The sequence below is a fragment of the Chanodichthys erythropterus genome, chromosome 13 (assembly GCF_024489055.1).
Source record: "Chanodichthys erythropterus isolate Z2021 chromosome 13, ASM2448905v1, whole genome shotgun sequence".
Lineage (NCBI taxonomy): Eukaryota > Metazoa > Chordata > Actinopteri > Cypriniformes > Xenocyprididae > Chanodichthys > Chanodichthys erythropterus.
Window position 1 is genome coordinate 34,403,890 of NC_090233.1, and position 21,193 is coordinate 34,425,082.

Below are 21,193 nucleotides of genomic sequence, written 5' to 3' on the forward strand. Positions count from 1 at the left end.
CTAATAGCTATTTGGAGAAATAGGTCACAAATAAACTGGGTCTCATCAAAAAAGAGAGTGAAAATAAAGCACAATCCTCAAATCAGCTTTATTCTAAGCCCTCTGGTACAGCCGGATGAGTGTTTATCAGCTGTGGTGTTGTGATTCCCCTCCCTCTGCAGTGTTTTTGATTGTGCACTTCATTTATTCAAAAGTGTCACGTGTGTTTTTCTTATGAAGGACTGAATAAATAAAAACATGTAGATGCTACGCAGGGAAAAGAGATTTAAAAAGATTTAATGATCAAAGGATTTGGAGACAGAACCATCAAAAATAAATCACAACCAAGGCTGCTCCAATGCACAGTTTTGAACAACTGTGTTGTTCAAAAAAGCAGTCAAGATGAGTTTAAAGCCTCTGAACAGGCAATACATTTAATATCTCAAACCAAAATATTGGAATTTATCCCTCGATCCAGTTAAATTTCACCTGAGGATCAATGTGACGGGTTTGCACCAGTGGGTGACCACGGTGTCCCTCGCTCTGTGACGCATCATGACGTATCCTCCAGCCTCGTTCTGACAGACAGGTGAACGGGGCGACGACGCCATGTTGAGCGAAAACGGAAGTGTATCACTCTGCTGTTAAAACATATTTTGAATGTTTGCGAAGAGGAACCGGACACTTTAGAAGTAAAAAACTACCTTGGAGGCATTGGAACTGAATTATACTTTTATTTACCCGTCAGAAAGGAACATTCCTCTTTGTGGGACTCTTTTGTGCAACTTTATACTGACTGACAGCGTCAAATCACTTCACGGGGGTGATCGCAAGTTAAAGATCGGGACTTAAAGATGCCGCTGGCGCAGTTTGCAGACCCCTGGCAGAAGCTGCCCGTGGGACATATGGAGAATGAGGTGGGTTATGTTACGTTTAGGGTGTTGAAGAGTGTTACTGTATGATGTCACGTTTAATCCGATTCTTCGTGTTACAGAGGAATGTCAGTGTACAGTCTTGAAGTGCATATTTGGACTAGTAGTTTACAGTGTGGAAACTCTGAATCCAAACAAAAAGCTCGCGTTTCAGAATTTCGCTACTTTTCAAACACGTTACTGAATGCAGAAAGTGCGCGTTTCGTAGTTATACGCCGATATTAAAATGCAACAAAATATTAAAAGCGACATGACGTGTGTCTTTTAAATCCTAACATAGAAATATCGTTGGACCAAAGTGCCTAGCTAACCTGGTAAAGCTAGAGAATGTGTAAGCCGTCGAAGCAAGACTTGACCGGACAAGCACAGTATGTGTGTGTGTGTGTGTGTGTGTACCTGTTCGATGTACTTGTTTCGTTCTTACTTAAAATGGACACATGTTTGCCTTTTTGTAACTGGTTGAAGTTTGACTTGAGTATGCGTTGGGCAATAAGCTCAGGGTGGGGAACTAACTTTTCGTACACAGACTGATTCTCAAATCCCAAGTTAGCTGCCTACATACCCAAACAGCATTTTTGGGCGTCACAGGCATGCCCAACATGCCATAAATTTGCAAAATACAAGTTTATGATAACCCCAAATGCTGTCTTGGTAGATAGATGGCCCATTAGCTTCTGAGACATGGTAAGTGTGTTACTTAGATTATGAAACAATAACCTTAAATTGCATTTTTTTGTATGCTGGACCTGTGGCTGGATTCTCAAAACATTTCTTTAAGAATAAAATGCTTCTTAAATTTATGTTGGAATATTTTGTATTCCCAAAAATACTTAAGAATGTTCTTATCTTTTTTTTTAAATATTGTTCTTACCACAATAACAAATCATCTTAAATAACCTCTTAAAATGAGGATAACCTCCAATATATCCTAAATCCCTGAATGCAAGATGTTTAGTGAGTTCATTGGGTTGTTTCAAATTAATTGTTGTTATTAAGCATTACAACATAACACTAGCTAAATATAATTCAGATTACTACAACTAGAGAAGTGCACAAGTTCTCTGAATTGACACCAACGTTAATGGGTGATGATTATGTGTGACATGACTTTGCTGGATTTGAAATTCAATAACAGCTTTTCAAAAACTGGGGGAGTGCACAAATAAATACATAAATGCAGTGAATCCTTGATGAATTGTAAGCACCCATGCTAAAACTCACAGCTATAACTAAATATGTTGGGTGGTGCTGTGTGGAGTGTGTAAAGAAGTTGATGACAGGTGACAGAATGTCGTCGTCTGCCTCGGCGCATTGATCAAAATGCTCTTACTCAAATTTCAACAAACAAATTAACAGTAGTTATCACAATATCAATGTACGTTCTGTATAATAATTGGCAGTCTGTTTTAGTAGCTTTTTTTTGTTTGCTCTGTTTGAGCTTAAATGCTTTTGTTCTGTATATTTTTGTCTACACACGTTGTTTAATGTTTTCAACTAAAAGGAAACCTCAAGATATAAGTTTATGTATATTGCCTAATCATAAGATTGTTCAGAAATGGTGACAAACCCGTAGTGATTCAAAAATGTCTTTCTCGTTAAACATAATTTATATAAACAAATATTCGAATATTAATTTTTTTATAAGCACAAAAATTCAAATGCAATATTTTTGAAAAATGCCTCACCCTAAAAAAGTCAAATAGGGACATCATTTTTAATTTGAGCCTAATTATGACTTTTTGGCAGCATTCAGCACATATAAGAGTAGACATTTTATTTCTTAAGAAAATATTTGAGAATTTCTTAAGAATTTTAGAAAATATTGAGCTTAGGAACATTCTTACAAACTACTTGAAATGTATCTATGTATTTTATCAGAATTTGATTAAGTTAGACTCCTTATTTTATCTCAGGATTGTATTTTTCTCTATATGTTCTGTATTTGTGTGTTTTTTTTTTGTTTTTTGTTTTTAAATAAATTTATTACTTTTTTCAGCAAGTATGTATTAAAGAGTTCGTTCACTTTAAAATTAGTACTTTTTACTTTTCCTCTTTCACTCTTGTGGGAAAATGTACACTTTGGCTTTACTGACTATTCTGATCAAGAAGAACAGTACTTTTATTTAATTAATTTACTTATATTGTTAACCAAATTTCACATTCATAGTGTAAATTTACCAATAAGAAACCAAATTTTATGATTTTGTTGACTGAAATATGTATATATATTGACAGTATCAGAGACTCTTTGAATAAGAAAGCTTTAAAGGGGGGGTATTTACACTGTCAAAGAGTTGGATTCTCATGCTAAACATGGCCAAAGTTTCAAAACACGAGTTGGATGTATAATGGAGTATTTCAGGGCCAAAAATACTCTTCCAAATCCTCATAAACTTTGCAGTCTTTTTTTTGAGTATGTGCCTGTGTGACGTCAGAAAGCTCAGAATTCCTTGTACAGGCACTTCTCCCTGAAGAGCGCGCATGCACATGTAGACCAGAGAGAGAGAGCAAGAGCACGCCCATCAACACGCGTTTGGCTTATGGAAGCAGCGCTGCACAGGTCACAGGACTTCACGAAATCAACAATGTCACCAAATAAGTGTGTTTTTGGTTGTGAGGGAAAGATAACCTTGATTCCCAAAGAACCCAGCGTTAAGTGTAGCTGAGAGTTTTGTGCTGACGCATTACATTGATGCGCTCTTGATATTTGTCATTGAAATAACCATAGAAACTGATAGTGTTTTTCCGTGGCTGCTTGAGCCCTCAGGTTTCATAAACAAGGCCCAGTTCTACGCTGGATTTACAGATCATTTGAAATTGAAAAATAGAGCGGTCACAGCAATAATGATCCCGGTCATGAGTCGGAACCGCAGGTAATGAGTAAACTGCTTCAAATGTCTGTTTTGTTCGCAATAGGCGCCTAAGTGCATAATGTAAACAACACAAATGTAGTGAATTCATAAATTCATTATTCATCATTCAGTATACGCTATATTCATTATAGTGATTCAAAAGTTATCCAGGGATAATGCGATGGTGTATTGTGTGTGTTTAAGTACATTTGTTTAGCTGAGTATTGATAGCTTGCAGATGTATCGCTATGCAAAAGCTGCGCATGCTCGTCACTCTTTAGCTCCGCTCACACGGCACGCCTCCAGGCCCTTGGCTGTTTTCGGAAAGACTCGGTACGGTGTATCTTTCTTTTATAAATATGATAAAACTAAAGACTTTTCAGAGATATGAAGGATGCACTACTACTCTATACTCTCTACTACCAACCCCCACCCCCTTTAAGAACTTTGAAAGCTTGTGAACTTTATAATAAATTTATTAGATTTTTTTCTATGTTTATGTATACTGTATGTTACACTGTATGTTATACAAGAGTCTGTATGTTATTGTTCTTTGAATAATAATAAAAAAAAGTTCATTTGTGTGTTTGGATACACTGAGCATCTGAGACAGATCAGGCAGGTTATTTGTGGATCTACCTATAGTTGTCAGGAGAATTGTTCTACCTAGTCGATAACGCAGCGCCATATGTCAAATTTCAGCAGTACACAGTATGCATGTTACAAGGTAGTGATCATTGACATCATTACTTTGTGGTAGAATTTCTATATCGGTAAGATTGGTTCCATGTGATATAATTAAATCTAGTGTATGATTAAAGCGATGATTAGGTCTAGTGACGTTTTGCTTGACCCCAAAGGAGTTTAGTAAATCTGTAAACGCAACCCCTAACGCATCCTTTGTATTGTCTACATGAATGTTAAAATCTCCAACAATCAGTGCTTTATCAATATTAACCAATATAGTAGGGCCCTGTGAAATCCGTTTTATTTTTTTTCCCAAATTCTGTTTTTTCAGTTTTAATTTTTCTGGATTCAGTTTTTTTTTTTTTTTTTTTTGACTCCATTTTAATGGTTAAATAAAATTTAAGTAATCAAAAAACAAGTCTAATCAATGGAAATAATGAAACTTATCTAATTTACCAACAATTTATTAAAAGTTTAGCATAAAATTACATTTTTTTTTAGGGCCCAATGATATATGTTTTATTCTTTCCTCTCGAATTCTGTTTTATTTTTACCAAATTCTGTTTTCTGTTTTAACTTTTCTGGATTCCATTTAGATGGTTTAATTCTTAAAAACAACTAAATTTATTAATTAAAAAAAGTAATTTTTATGAATTTTTTTTTTTTTTTTTTTCAGAAATTCTGTTCCGTATTTTAATTTTTCCGGCAATCAAATGAACGCATACCATTTAATTTATCTTTTAATCATGAAATTAAACTTTGTCAAACAATGTACTGCACAACAGATCTTTACTGTTGAATTAATTTATTAATTATTAAATAATAAATGATTAAATTTTATCTAAATTCTACTGTACAACACTAATATGTTTCTGTCAAGTTAAATCGAACTTTTACCTTGATGGGTTACCGAGAGCTTTGAGTTTCTCATTATGATGATAGTTTTCTCAAACGAAGCGGTTAAATGCTGATGAAATGACTTTCAGAGCGGCTCTGGAGATGAATTTCGTGCGTTCATTTCCTCATATAGTGAGGCGTCAGAGGATGAAAACATCGCGAGCGTCACACGGCTTCAGTGTGTGTGCGTACATGCATGCTGGATTCTGTGATTCTGTCCACGTTTTCTGCATCATGGAAATCATAGGGCCCTACAATAGGTCTGAGAGAAAATCTGCTCTTTTAGGAAATCAACATAGGGCCCTGGAGATCTATATACATGCCAAAGATGGTAGGGACTTTTTTCTTATATCTGACAGTGTAACATTTAGCATAAGCACTTCAAATTAATTAAACCTGTGTTCTGTTTTCTGAGTAACATTTAAGAATATCTATAGATAGTTACACAAAAAATTATCACTTGGCTTCAGAAGGCCTTCATTAACCCCCGGAGCCGTGTGGAATACGTTTATGTATGTTTAAACTATTTTGAGAGTATATTATTATGAGTATATAAATTTGAGTATGGCACAGAAACTCTGCTTGGTCAAGGGGGCAGTTTTAAGTTCTGTTTCCTTTTATAAATGCTGTCTGAGTTGATAAATAGTAACAAGCATTGTCTCATTCTGTTAGCCCTCTATCTTCTGGTACTCTTTCCTTAATTAACTTCCCTTTGATCCAGGCTAATCCCGTGGTCTGAAAATAGCTGTCCTACGCTGCCTGTTTTAGGCCCCTGTTTGTGTGTGGACCTATAAATAATCACTTAGTCTGTGTCTTTAAGTAAATAACAATCTTCCACACTGTCATTTTACTCTCATGTCATTGTCAACACTTGGTCTGATGATTTGATATTGCATATACCAGACCTGCATGATTCTGGATGAATTAAGAATCACATTTATTTTTTTTTTTTTAAACAAAGACCACTATTCTCCTACGATTAGGAATAGAACTAAATGTCATTTACTAGAGGTTCTGACAACGTTAATTGTTGCAGTCTACTTAAAAATATTTAATATATATATATATATATTTATTTATTTATTTATTTGTTTTTTTTTAAATCTGTTTGGATGAACGATTCAATGACTACTCAAGCTTCATATGCACATTTCATATGTACTTATGGTGTTGTGGACTTAAAATTGCCACAGTGTGATCGTGAAGTCCATGTCCTTTTTTTGTCATTTTTGGTTTCAGAAGGGTGCTTGTGAGTGTTTAGGGTGCCATTTTGGGACAGGCCATTTTGAACAAATCTCTTGAATGAATGATTGAATGACAATTAATTTTTAATAAAAGTCTTTTTCTGTTCCTTTAGACTGCTTTTTATTTTTCGGTAATTAACACATTGTGATTTATAGTCCTTGCAAACACACTTGTAATAGTAACATTATGTAACAAAGTTTTTTTATGCCGTTTTGTGATTAATATTTTTCTTGTTTTGTAGGATGACTCCATGATAGATGATGATGCTCTTGTTCAAGTAAGTTCAACACTATGTAAATGTGTGTGTGTTTTATGTGTAATCATGTGTCAGTGTGTGCATTTGAATGTAGTGTGGGTGTGTGTGTCTGCATATTAATAATGATAATAATTTGTTTTTATATAGGACCCAAGGACGCTTTACATACAGTTAGACAGAATGTCTGTCAAACTGAATTAATTATGTTGACAGATTACAGCAGTTCAGCTTTGTTTCCTCACAGTTTATCAAACAAGCTCTTTGTTCACAGCTTGAGGAGAATTTGATCTACTGTAATGCCCCACCGTGTTTGAATTCAGAGATGTTTCCTATGTCAGCTAGTTGGCTTTTAACATCACATTTCCTGTCTCAGAGGACAGCCTGGTTTTATTGGTTTCCTGTTGGATGAGTGACATGGCAAGCAGCCAGTAGGAGAAGAGGATGTTCAGCATTCTCTTCAAGCAGAGCTTCATTTTCCACTTACCCAGCAGACACTGAAAGCTGTCATAGATCATTTCATGGGGCCAATTGTGACCCAAACCACTGTGTTTACTTACAACTGTTACACTGTTAAAAAGTTTGGGGTTGGTAAAATTTTTTTGAATGTTTTTAAAATTAGTATTTATGCTCACCGTGGCTGCATTTAATGGATCAATAAAGCAGTAAAACTGTAATATTGTGAAATATTATTACAATTACAAAAAAAAAACTGTGTAACTTTATAACTTTTCTGTTTTAATATATTTAAAAATTTAATTTATTCCAGTGATGGCAAATCTGAAAATTTAGCAGCCATTACTCCAGTCTTCAGTGTCAGAATCTGAATGATCCTTCAGAAATCATTCTAATATGCTTATTTAGTGCTCAGGAAATATTTCTTATTACTAGTGTTGAAAACAGTTGTGCTGCAGGATTTTTTGATGGATGGAAAGTTCAAAAGAACAGCATTTATTTGAAGTAGTTTTTTTTGTAACCATATTAAAGACTTTTGAACAATTTAATTTGTCCTTGCTTAATAAAAATATCGATTTCTTTCCCAAAAAAATCTTACTGACCCCAATCTTTTGAACAGTAGTGTATATTTAGGCCTGTCCCATTGAATGTGTGCGTGTATATGGGAAGGAGGACTGTTGAGACATAGTGTGTGTAACACCCACGCTCACTTCCTGTTCCTGTCGTGAGGTGTCCCTCAGACATATCCTTGGTCACACTTCAGATAAAATCTCTTGAGATCTGCTTACACTGTCTCAGGCTACTCTTTCTCATGTCAAGCCCCATCAGTCATCTCATCTGCTCAGAATCTTCTAGAATTTAATTCATAAATTCGGTTTTAGATTAATTTGCAGAGACTTATGCGCCATTATTTAACTTAATTTATTTTATGCATTTTATGGTTGTGGCATGATAACAAGATACATGTCCCATATCTTCTGTGGAAGTCTCAGGAACAAAGAATGTTTGTCCAATCATTGAAGACAAAAAGTCAGAGATTTTGAGTTGTACGATATATCGTTTTACCATCCATATCGCAATGTGCACATGCGCAGTAGTCACATCGCCTGAAAGCATGTGATTTGTGGATTAATTGCAAAGTTTTTCATCATAGAGTGAAAGTTTACCATTTGCATGTCAGTTTAAACCTCAAGCACAAGAAGACTTTAATTCGCACACTGTTTTCTGTGCGCACACGCAGAGCCACGCATGCAGCACAAGAATTCGGTTCTCTTTTTCTTTTGGGCTTGAACCACAGCAAAATGAAGTCTGTGTCCATCTCGGCAAGTATCCTCATAAACACAGTCGTTTATGTGTTGTAAACAATTGAGAAAAAAAGGATGCGTATCATTATATTGGATCCGTGGATTCGTCTTATTCGTCTTATTAGACAGCAGCCTAATACACCCGCAGCTTTTTTTCACCAATGCTAATCAAAAAACAAAAGAGGAAGAGAAAATCACTTTTGTAGCTTTAACAAAGATAAATGGTATTAATGAATGAATTCATTATATTTTTTATTTATGCAGTGAATGAATGACACCGTCTGTTATTTGATCAGCTTTTAAATATTCTGCCATCTAGAACTGCTAGTGAAAGCAGGTCAGGAGGGAAGTGTGGATTATTAATGAAGCACACAGTGTCCCAAAAAAATGGTTAAGGCAATCAAATAACAAGGCTGTCTGTTTGTTAAACGTATTTGCTCTGAAACTCTTCTTGCATAAAAATACTGTACATACAAACATTTCTATGTGCTGGCACACCTTGTATGACACATCAGTTGCAAGTACTGTTTTAGACATGCACAAACACACACGTATGTCCCATCGCTTTCTTTGTTATTTTTGACCTCTGTGGTGGATATTGATGTCTCTGGTCTTTTTCCACCATCAACAGATTATCAGATATCATCCACCATTTATCTAATTCATGTTGGCAGATTGGTGTGACATTTATTGATCAAAATCTGTGTGGATGATTAGATTATAAGTTACTACCACCCTGCTTTCCATCTCAAGTGTATGTTAAGGACAAGAGAGAGCAGGAGGGAAAGAAAAAGGAGATATGATGTGTAGTACTCTCAGCTCTATCTAACCAATTTTAACATAAATTGGCATTTTAGTGTCTATAGTTGGATGTTTCTGACATAGCGCTCTTATTCTGTCTCTGAAGATTTCCTCCTTCCTGATCTCTTCCTCTGCTCATTTGTGGGCATTCAGTCAGTTATAAGGTTTAAACCCTCACTGCTTGTTTGTGGTGTTTATTCTCTTTCTCCTCTCACAGGCTTTGGCATGCTGCTCCTCTGCAGAGACACCAGCCATCCAGGCTTCCCTTTAACATCCTCTCATAGTGTGTGTGTGTGTGTGTTTGCCTGATCCTCAGTAAATTTTTTTGGGCATGAGTTTATATAGAGGGTATGCATTGACGTCACTTTCCCACCAGAACGCCCCCTCAGCCGGACTAAGTAGCCAAAGAGCCTGCTGCATGACTGGATTTAATAGGGGATACTGCGAAAATGGGAGTTAAACAATTACAACAAACGATTAAACTAAATGTTAGACTCGATAGTGTTTCTTACAACTAACCAAAGATCCAGTAACCCATTGATATTGACATACAGCCAGGAATAGTGTTTCCTGTTATTTATATGTGCCTGATTTCCAGGGAAATACATAAAGATTTGCCTGTGAATGCTTATAAAAATACAAAATAGGTAGGTATAAATCTTTGATCACTTATATCAATGATATATAGTCAAATCATCCAGCCCTAAAACTTGAATAGTTTTTGAAACATTTAAAAACGCCCAATTATGCAGAATATAAGATTGTAAATATTTAATTGATAACTAGTCAATATAAAATATAACAAAACTAAATATAGGGTATGATTTTACCCCTAAATTCAATATATTGACACAATGATAACTGCAAATCCACATTTCGCTTCTATTTGTACAGTCAATCGCAAAGCTCTTTGCCATTTTCGATGTGTTTTGTTTGTTTCTCGTGGCATTCATGCTGAAAACCAGTGCTGCAGCTCAGTCTTTTTGCCACTCAGTGGGCGTGACCACAGTCGCTCTGGCTGACGGTGACGTCATGTGCATACCCTCTATTGATGTGATGAAGTGGTGTTTGTGTGTCCTGACATTTGATTTTAGTGTTGTTGTTGTTGTTTTTTTTGTTTTTTTTAAAGTTACACTGCTGTCATCACTGTGTTTCTAACAGTACAGAACAAGATAAGTGATCCGTTTGTGTGTGCTTTGGTGTTGTATTGCATGTTTTGTGGGTGACACAAGCATCCTCATATTTCATATGCCTCTTTCATAGGATGAGGGCTCTGTCAAGGAAATCAGCATCACTCACCACGTCAAGGAGGGTTCGGAGAAAGCTGACCCACGACAGTTTGAGCTCTGCAAGGTTCTGGGCCAAGGCTCTTTTGGCAAGGTCAGGTGAACTGCACATATATGAGTAAAATGACTAAAAATGATTTGTTTCATCATCGTGTTTACATTTTGGAAGCTTTGTTTAGCTAATAATGATGCTCATTTATGCAGGTGTTCCTTGTCAAGAAGATAACTGGGCCTGATGCAGGACAGCTCTATGCTATGAAAGTACTAAAGAAAGCTACGCTGAAAGGTGTGTGTTTTGTGTGTTGTTTTATGTCTTTAAAAGAATTTTATCTTTTGCTACCAATTCAGTGTTATTGAACATATACAAACACAAAAAAAGAAGTTTAAGTTATTTATAATGTTTGTTTATATTTGGGTGTGTGGTTTCAGTACGAGATCGAATGCGTACAAAGATGGAGAGAGACATCCTAGTTGAGGTCAACCATCCTTTTATTGTTAAACTGCACTATGGTGAGTTGACATCCCATCACCAATCAGATTTTTATGCTTTATGGTTGTGCATTTCTGTTGAACTTTAATTGAACTTGCATTACATCATCGTATCTTGTTATCTGGATTACTTTTAAGTACTTGCTTGTTAACAAAGTTGTGGTCTCGTCGCCAAGCCCAGGGAAATTTAAGAATGTACAATTTAAATTTTAGTACCCTTGTTACAGATCTTTCAACTTTAATTTTGATTCCTCAGCATTTCAGACAGAAGGTAAACTTTATCTGATTCTGGACTTCCTCAGAGGAGGAGATCTCTTCACTCGCCTGTCCAAAGAGGTGAATTACATGTCTACAACAGATAAATCCAACATGTACACTACCATTTGGGATTAGTATGATTTTTTTTTTAAAATGTTTTTGAAATAATTCTCTTGCGCTCACCAAGGCTGCATTTATTTGATCAAAAATACAGTAAAACAGTAATATTGTGAAAATTAATTACCATTTTAAGTAACCGTTTTCAGTTTTAATATTTCTCAAAATGTAATTTATTTCTGAGCTGAATTTTCATCAGCCATTACTCCAGTCTTCAGTGTCACATGATTCTTCAGAAATCATTCTGATATGCTGATTTGGTGCTCAGGAAAAATTTATTTTTATCGATGTTGAAAAACGTTGCGCTGCTTAATTTTTTGTGGAAACTGAAGACTTTTTTTCAGTATTCTTTGATGAATAGAAAAAAATGTTTTAGATACTTTGTTTTAACTATTTTTCAAAAATCTTAGTCTTTTTTTAATCAGTTTAATGCATCTTTGCTGAATAAAAGTATTCATTTCTTTTGACAAATAAAATATATATTCTTTATATTTTGGTTGATTTTTATGAAAAGTGAGATTTAGTTTTAGATTTTTTTTTAAGAAACTTTAAAAACCTTTCATACATTTTGCTTTATTTGTTGTTTGTATATAGTATAGTGACTTAATTTTCTCACATATTCCACTTGTTTTTTGCCATGAATATAGCCATGGTAGTGTGGTGCTAAATTAAAAAACAAATAAACAAACAAACTTTCAACAAAAAAACTGAAAATCTTACTAACCTCAAACTTTTGAACAGTAGTGTACATGTAAATCTCAATTTAATTGAGCACACATTTAAAATTAAGAATTTAGTAATTAAAAATTTTAAGACTGAATATTAGAATAGAGTATGTTCTGCTAGTTCTTCTACCGCTCATTTGTGTCTTTTTTTTTTTTTAGGTGATGTTTACAGAGGAGGATGTAAAATTCTACCTTGCAGAGCTGGCTTTGGCTTTGGACCATTTACATGGACTGGGAATCATCTACAGAGATCTCAAACCAGAAAAGTGTGTTTCTCACCTACATATTACATAAAATGCGAGGTTAGGGCTGTCAGAGTAAAGGAATTTCCCTTGCAGTGATTTTGAGTGGCTCAATATTGGATATGCGATATTATCGCCATATTATTATAATATATAAGATTATTATTTTGCTAAATAAATAAGCTTGTTGGGATATTATTATATTTATATCAGTTTTGATTCTCGAATCTGACTGGACAAGAGGCTTTCCAAAAGTGCTGATATTTCACTGGCACATCTCTGCTTGCTAGACAGGCTGTCAGACAGTGCAGTTACATTGCTATGCCAGTAGTTGGCAGCAAGGGACTGTCTTTATGAGTGAGTCATCAATAAACCTCCATAGGTTTAAACCTTCAATACCTTCATTTCAAGGTATTGAAACTGATTTAACTTTGAGTCCCACTTCACAAGGCTCAACTGACCATCAGCTGGGTAACACTGAAGCTGATGTATCACTTCATAGAGATCAATGGCACTGATTCAATGCATTGAGCAGCGCTGACTCCAGTCATGGAGCATTCAAACGTTGAAAGGATACTATGACAGATATCGTTTTAATTTTCTGACAACTGATGGCCAAGTGATTTGTTTCACAAATATATGACTTTTCCTAAAGAAGAAGGACAGACGCAGGTAATCGCATACACACAGTTCTCTTGTCACTGTCTGCTCTCTCTCTCTCTCTCTCTGTGTTTCTTTGGGTGTGTGGAGGAGCTGCCTGAGCTCTGCTTCAGACACCGAGAGCAGATGAGATGACAAAAGCAGTGTGATAGGCTAAAATGTTTGTGAAATTAATTTTTATGTAAACACAATGGGCAGTATATCGCATCACCAAAACATATTGCAGTCATATTATATATCGTCGATATACTGATTATCGTGACAGGCCTATGTGAGGTCGCACAGCTCAAAGTACAGCAGGAAACTGCATAGTTACAACTACATGTTTGAGAACACATCATTTACTTGTAAAAAATATTTGAACAATGACTATATACAGTAGATATTAGAACGTTTATAATAGCAACACTTTGACTAAAGCCAATGCATTGCACATTTTCATGAGTGAACCAAATTTGGATCTCTTACAGTATTCTTTTGGATAATGATGGACACATCAAACTTACAGGTATGTGCGTTTTATCACTGCATAAAGATAAGTGCTTATATTGGTATAAAACTAAATCTTGAATTAACTCAGTTCATAGATATGAGCATTTTGTGAGAATCTTACAATGATAAATGTGTCAGTATGTATTAGATTTGTTGTGTCTGTGTATGTGTTACTTAGACTTTGGGTTAAGTAAAGAGTCCATTGACCATGAGAACAAAGCATATTCGTTTTGTGGTACGGTGGAGTATATGGCTCCAGAGGTCGTCAACCGTAGAGGTCATACCCACAGTGCTGACTGGTGGTCCTATGGCGTGTTAATGGTAAGAGGGGTGGGGTTAAGCTGAAATTACTCTTCAGTTTCAAATAAACACAAACATAATTTATCATCAAGTTTGTCAAACATAATTTTTGTGTATCAGTGCAGTGATTATTGTGTATTTCTACCTCCTTAGTTTGAAATGCTGACTGGAACACTTCCATTCCAAGGGAAAGACCGCAAGGAAACCATGACAATGATCTTAAAGTGAGTCTTATTTCCTTAAAAATATTGATTTTCAGTATTTGCACTGACATTGTTTTTTGTGCCTCAAGGGCAAAGCTAGGAATGCCTCAGTTTCTCAGCCCTGAGGCCCAGTCTCTGCTCCGCAATCTGTTCAAGAGGAATCCTGGCAACCGCTTAGGTGAAAAAGCTCATTTTCAGCTAGTTTCAAAGAACAGGTTGTTCATGCGGAGTACATTTGGTGAATTTTTCAGTCTGTTCATTGAATGTTGGGGTTGGAATTTCAGGAGCCGGGCCTGATGGAGTAGAAGAGATCAAAAGACATTCATTCTTCAGCACAATTGACTGGAATGTAAGACTTTTAATTGATCATGTGCATTTCCTCTATTTTTACATTTGCATTACCTTTGCTGTTATGCTCACCTAAAGTTAGTTTAAAGCACCAGTAATTATATAACATGCATTCCTAATATTTATGCTTACAGAAATGACTATTTTTTTCCCCTCTAGAAATTATTCAGAAAGGAAGTGCCTCCTCCCTTTAAGCCTGCCATCCAGAGGCCAGATGATACAATCTACTTTGACACAGAGTTCACTGCCAAAACCCCACGAGGTAAGCGATGCAAACATTCCCCTTTTTAGCAGTAGATCCATTTCTAGACACAGCAGTTGGGTGGTACTCACTTGCCTGTTTCTTTGGTCCCAGACTCTCCTGGTATCCCTCCTAGTGCCAATGCCCATCAGCTCTTCAGAGGGTTTAGCTTTGTTGCTATGGGAGTAGAAGAGGAAAGCCAGCCACCCATTCAGAGCAATGTCAACTTAAGCGGCATACTACAGGTATACTCGCATCACTTGCACGCTCCTCTCAAACCCCTTTAACATCTGTACACGTGGGAATAAAGTGCATGTGTGAATGTTATCCAGCAACCCCACCGGAGCACGCTTCAGTTCACAGATGTGTATGATGTTAAAGAAGACATTGGTGTGGGCTCCTATTCCATCTGCAAGCGCTGTGTGCACAAGAGCTCAGGAATGGACTATGCAGTTAAGGTAACCGCATACCTTTTCATCTATTTTTATTGATGTGTTTATGGTTCTTACAGTTTTATAGAGGTGTATTGGCAGTTCTGATTGTTTTGTCAGTTTTAGAAGAGGTTTAATCATTTTTAATTGTTTTTTCAATGATACACTACCATTCAAAAGTCATGTCAGTAAGATTTATTTTTTATTTTATTTACTTTTATGCTTACCAAGGCTGAATTTATTTAATTAAAAATACAGTAAAAACAGTAATATTGTGTATATTATTACAACTTAAAAGAACTGTCTTCTATTTTAATGTGTTTGTAAAATGTCATTTATTCCTGTGATGGCAAAGCTGAATTTTCAGCATCATTACTTCAGTCTTCATTGTCACATGATCCTTCATAAATCATTCTTATATGCTGATTTGGTGTTCAAGAACCATTTCTTATTGTTTTAAAGGCTGTGGAATTTTTGTGGAAACCGTGATACATTTATTTCAGGATTCTTTGATGAATAGAAAGTTCAAAAGAACAGCATTTATTTGAAATATACATCTTTTGTAACAATGTCTTTACTATTACTTTTGATCAATTTAATGCATCCTGACTCAATTAAAAGTATTCATTTATTAAAAGAATTCTTATTGACAACTTTTTATATAGTTCTGATTTTTCTGTTTGTATTAGAGTTATTAGACATTTCTCAATGGCTCTGATTGGATTGCAGATTATCAATAAGGAGAGAAGAGATCCAGCAGAGGAGGTAGAGATTCTGCTGCGATATGGACAACATCCCAACATCATTACTCTCAAGGACGTGAGTGACTTTTGTTTGTGTGCCTGTCTGTAGGAAACATCTAACTGAAATATCCCAGGTGTTGTCTGCCATTTATCCTGAGTCTGTGTGGTGTTATAGGTGTTTGATGATGGGCGATCAGTGTACCTGGTCACAGAGTTGATGAAAGGTGGAGAACTACTGGATAAAATCCTCAGACAAAAGTTTTTCTCTGAGAGAGAGGCCAGCGCTGTCCTCCACACCATTACAAAGACTGTTGAATATCTGCATGCCCAAGGGGTAAAAGCATTCACACACACCAAATATTACTGATAATATTTAATGTCCACAATAAATAAATATACGATTACATGCATTTAAACAAAAATTAACATGCAGCATTACTTAAGCAACACATTATGCTCACCAAGGCTGCATTTATTTAATCAAAAATACTGTAGAAATGGCAATATTACAAAATATTATTACAAATTAAAATTTCTATTTGAATATATTTAAAAATCGAATTCATTCCTGTGATGGCAAAGCTGAATTTTCAGCATCATTACTCCAGTCTTTAGTGTGTTTATGATCCTTCAGAAATCATTCTTATGATGATTTGCTTCAGGTAACATTTCTTCTTATTATTATTATTATTATTATTATTATTATTATTAATGCTGAAAACAGTCATGCTGTTTCATATTTTTGTGGAAATGGTGATATGTTTTTTTAGGATTCTTTGATGAATAGAAAGTTAAATGAACACCATTTATTTGCATTTATTTGCATTTATAAGATGTATTTATTACATTTATTACTTAATGTATCAAAAAAAAATCTTTTGTAACATTTCAACATTACAATGTCTTCACTGACATTTTAGATCAATTTAATGCATCGATGAATTGATTCATTTCTTATAAATTCATTGATGATTAATTTGTCTCTTTTTTTTTTTTTATCTTAGCACAAATGTTTGAATGGTATCATTGTTTCGACAAACATTTTCAGCAGAAAAAAAAACTTTTCAACATTGATAATAATATTATTAAGAATATTACCTGAAGCAAATCAGCGTATTAGAATGATATCTGAAGGATCATGTGACACTGAAGACAGAAGAAATGATGCTGAAAATTCAACTTTGCATCACATAAATTACATTTTTAAATGTATTAAAATAGAAACAATTATTTTAAATTGCAATAATATTTCACAATATTACTGTTTTGATTAAATAAATACATACAGCCTTGGTTTAGCATAAGTATAAGTCTTCTTTCAAAAGCATTAAGTTGGAATGTTTCTAAACTTTTGACAGATACTGTATATTTTCTATACACTATATTGCCATAAAGTATTGGGACACCCCTCCAAATAATTGAATTCAGGCGTTCCAATCATTTCCATGGCCACAGGTGTATAAAATTAAGCACCTAGGCATGCAGACTGCTTCTACAAACATCTGTGAAAGAATAAGTCGCTCTCAGGAGCTCGGTGAATTCAAGCTTGGTAACGTGATAGGTTGCCACCTGTGCAACAAGTCCATTCATGAAATTTCCTCACTACTAAATATTCCACGGTCAACTGTTAGTGGTATCATAACAAATTGGAAGCAATTGGGAACAACATCAACTCAGCCAAGCAGTGGTAGGCCACGTAAATCATAGAGCGGGGTCAGCGCATGCTGAGGCACAAAGTGCGCAGAAGTCGTCAACTTTCTGCAGTCAATAGCTACAGACCTCCAAACTAATTGTGGCCTTCAGATTAGCTCAAGAACAGCATGTAGAGATCTTCATGGAATGGGTTTCCATGGCCGAGCAGCTGCATCCAAGCCTTACATCACCAAGTGCAATGCAAAGCGTTGGATGCAGTGGTGTAAAGCACGCCGCCACTGGACTCTAGAGCAGTGGAGACGTGTTCTCTGGAGTGACCAATCACGCTTTTCTGTCTGGCAATCTGATGGACGCGTCTTGGTTTGGCGGTTGCAGGAGAACAGTACTTGCCTGACTGCATTGTGCCAAGTGTAAAGTTTGGTGGAGGGGGGGATTACGGTGTGGGGTTGTTTTTCAGGGGTTGGGCTTGAACCCTTAGTTCCAGTGAAAGGAACTCTTAATGCTTCAGCATACCAAGACATTTTGGACAATTTCATGCTCCCAACTTTGTGGGTCCAACATGACTGCACACCAGTGCACAAAGCAAGTCCATAAAGACATGGATGAGCGAGTTTGGTGTGGAGGAACTTGACTGTCCTGCACAGAGTCCTGACCTCAACCCGATAGAACACCTTTGGGATGAATTAGAGCGGAGATTGTGAGCCAGGCCTTCTCGCCAACATCACTACCTGACCTCACAAATGTGCTTCTAGAAGAATGGTCAAAAATTCCCATAAACACACTCCTAAACCTTGTGGAAAGCATTCCCAGAAGAGTAGAAGCTGTTATAGCTGCAAAGGGTGGGCCAACTCCATATTAAACCCTACAGATTAAGAATGGGATGTCATTAAAGTTCATGTGCACGTAAAGGCAGGCGTCCCAAAACTTTTGGCAATATAGCGTATGTATTGTTTTAAACGTTTTAGTTAAATATTTACATAAATAAAATGTATTTAATTACATATTATATAAATCTATATTCAGTATGAGTCTATTAGGGTTAATAGGTTGGCACTTTGTTTATCAAATATATTTATGTAACTAAATATGCTTTTATTTATTTAAATATTATTATAGTTAATATATTGGCACTTTGGTTGCAGGTTGTACACAGAGACCTAAAGCCCAGTAATATATTGTATGTGGATGAATCAGGCAATCCAGAATCAATCAGGATCTGTGATTTTGGTTTTGCCAAACAACTTAGAGCAGAAAACGGGCTGCTGATGACACCATGCTACACTGCTAACTTTGTTGCACCAGAGGTACCTGTTGAACTGTATTTGTTTTAGATGGGGGACTAGATATATTATATTATATTATATTATATTATATTATATTATATTATATTATATTATATTATATTATATTATATTATATTATATTATATTATATTATATTATATTATATTATATTATATTATATTATATTATATTTTATTTTATTATATTTTATTATAATATATTATAATGTGGTATGTGTGTTATCCGCTCAGGTCCTGAAGAAGCAAGGCTATGATGCAGCTTGTGATATATGGAGTCTGGGAGTTCTCCTTTATACCATGCTCACAGGGTACATTAACTTACTATACAAGTCCAGCTTTCAAGAAGCTTTTTTATCCTGCATTTTAATTTTTTTAATACTCCAAATGTTGCAAGAAAATGAATGATTTAGCATGATGTACTTTAAATGCAATATTCATGTCAGTTTCAAAACTCACCACTCTTGTCCATCCTTCAGGTTCACTCCATTTGCTAATGGCCCGGAAGATACACCGGAAGAGATTCTGGCTCGGATTGGCAGTGGGAAATTTTCCCTGACTGGTGGATACTGGAATTCTGTATCATTTGAGGCAAAGGTTGCAGGCTCTCCTTTTGTTTACCACACTTCTTAGCCAAATGTATGTTCTATCTGTTTGATCTTTAATCTTTAAACTTCTTTGTTGACAGGACCTGGTATCAAAGATGCTTCACGTTGACCCTCATAAGAGGCTGACCGCTGCTCAAGTTCTTCGTCACCCATGGATAATCAACAAGGACAAGCTACCCAAATACCAACTCAACCGCCAGGACGCCCCTCATCTAGTGAAGGTTTGCACTGTAATAATAGTTACAAATGTGAAACTAACAATATCAGAAACGTAATTATACTTTCCCTGTCAGCGCAACAGCCCTATCATTATCATCACATTATAATGTTATGATGACTGTATTAATGCTTAATGCTTTTGTTTGACTGTATTCTTATTAATATTTTTCCCTTTTATCTCAGGGAGCGATGGCAGCCACTTATTCAGCCCTAAACAGAAATGTTTCTCCCGTACTGGAGCCGGTGGGTTGCTCCACACTTGCTCAGCGCCGTGGTGTCAAAAAGCTGACCTCTACCGCCCTGTAATCATTCAAATCTATCCCCAAACTACAAATGGCACATAAGTTTGTGAGATATCTGTCGATTCTGGCTTTATCATGTAATGGCAGTCCAAACCAAAAAAAAAACAAACACTTTTTTTTCTTCTTTTTTTTTCAATTCTTGTAATTCATCATCGCTGCATCACCATGTAGAATATTATACAACACTCTTAGGAGAATGTTAAATTCATTTACAGTTATTTTATGAAAATACTCTAGAAATTTACTTCATATGGAATTATATATACGAATATAAAAGTATTTGTTCTGTCTGTGTGGAGATGATAATGTATGATGTAAAGAGACATGTGGTACAGTTTTTTTTCTGTATTATGGTGGTGATTTCATGCCTAGAGACTGCATGGAACCGTACTATTGCTAGCATCACCAATCAGAGCTGTGCCCACCCTCTTCAAGACAGACCTCATGTGCTGAAATGGCTTACTCGAGCTTTTCTTTTCAAGAGAAAGCTATCAGTTAGTGATGCCACTATAAGCCACTTCAGATGGTGTTTAAACATGGTGCAGTGTTGAAACCATTTTTGTGAAATCAAAGAAAACTATGCAAGTAAACTTACAATCCTCATTGTATGTCCCTAGAAACGTAGAGTGAATGTCACAAACCAAGTGTTTCGTGTTAATATAGTGTTTTAATTGGGCAAGGTGGTCCAGAAACCCTTTGTCATGCACATGTGTCTTAAAGGGCATTTGATTTACAAAAAAGGCAATCATATAGTGACCTCATCCTTGGAGTCTTTTTCCTCTCCAGCAGACCAATATTCTTCATATAAGAACCTCTCATCAGAACTAATATGAGGCAAATTGCATGCTGTATCTTTCATAATGGATATGGTAATACTGTGTAGGAGCCGACTGTAGGTGGCTATATAAGGACAGTTTTTGTTTTTTTCAATGGGAATATACTACTGTCTTACTCTGATTCTTAACACTCCTCTTTTTGTATTTCTTTGTTTATTCTGTTCTTGAAATTAAAGGGAAATATGCAGGCTGTATCAATCAAGATTGCTCCAGTTTTTTTAATCATAATTTTAAAGACTATTCAGAACTTATTATTTTTATATCAGATAATGAACTTGTCTCTATGTATATGTATGTTTGTATGTATGTGAGGCCACGTGTTTGGGGAGAATTG

The 21,193-nt window shown here is 35.5% G+C and overlaps 1 protein-coding gene across 1 annotated transcript; it reads left to right on the forward strand.

The window, feature by feature from the left end:
• Positions 1-560: 560 nt before the first annotated feature.
• rps6ka3a (ribosomal protein S6 kinase a, polypeptide 3a) lies at positions 561-21,061 on the forward strand. Its single transcript, XM_067406056.1, has 22 exons — positions 561-896; positions 6,834-6,869; positions 10,670-10,786; positions 10,897-10,978; positions 11,122-11,202; positions 11,438-11,517; positions 12,441-12,547; positions 13,654-13,691; positions 13,854-13,996; positions 14,129-14,199; positions 14,268-14,356; positions 14,463-14,527; positions 14,686-14,788; positions 14,882-15,012; positions 15,100-15,225; positions 15,928-16,017; positions 16,117-16,275; positions 18,737-18,898; positions 19,129-19,205; positions 19,374-19,491; positions 19,583-19,723; positions 19,905-21,061. Exons 1-22 carry the CDS (start codon positions 834-836, stop codon positions 20,025-20,027), a joined length of 2,202 nt encoding a protein of 733 aa, XP_067262157.1. The 5' UTR covers positions 561-833; the 3' UTR covers positions 20,028-21,061.
• The last annotated feature ends 132 nt before the right edge of the window (positions 21,062-21,193 follow it).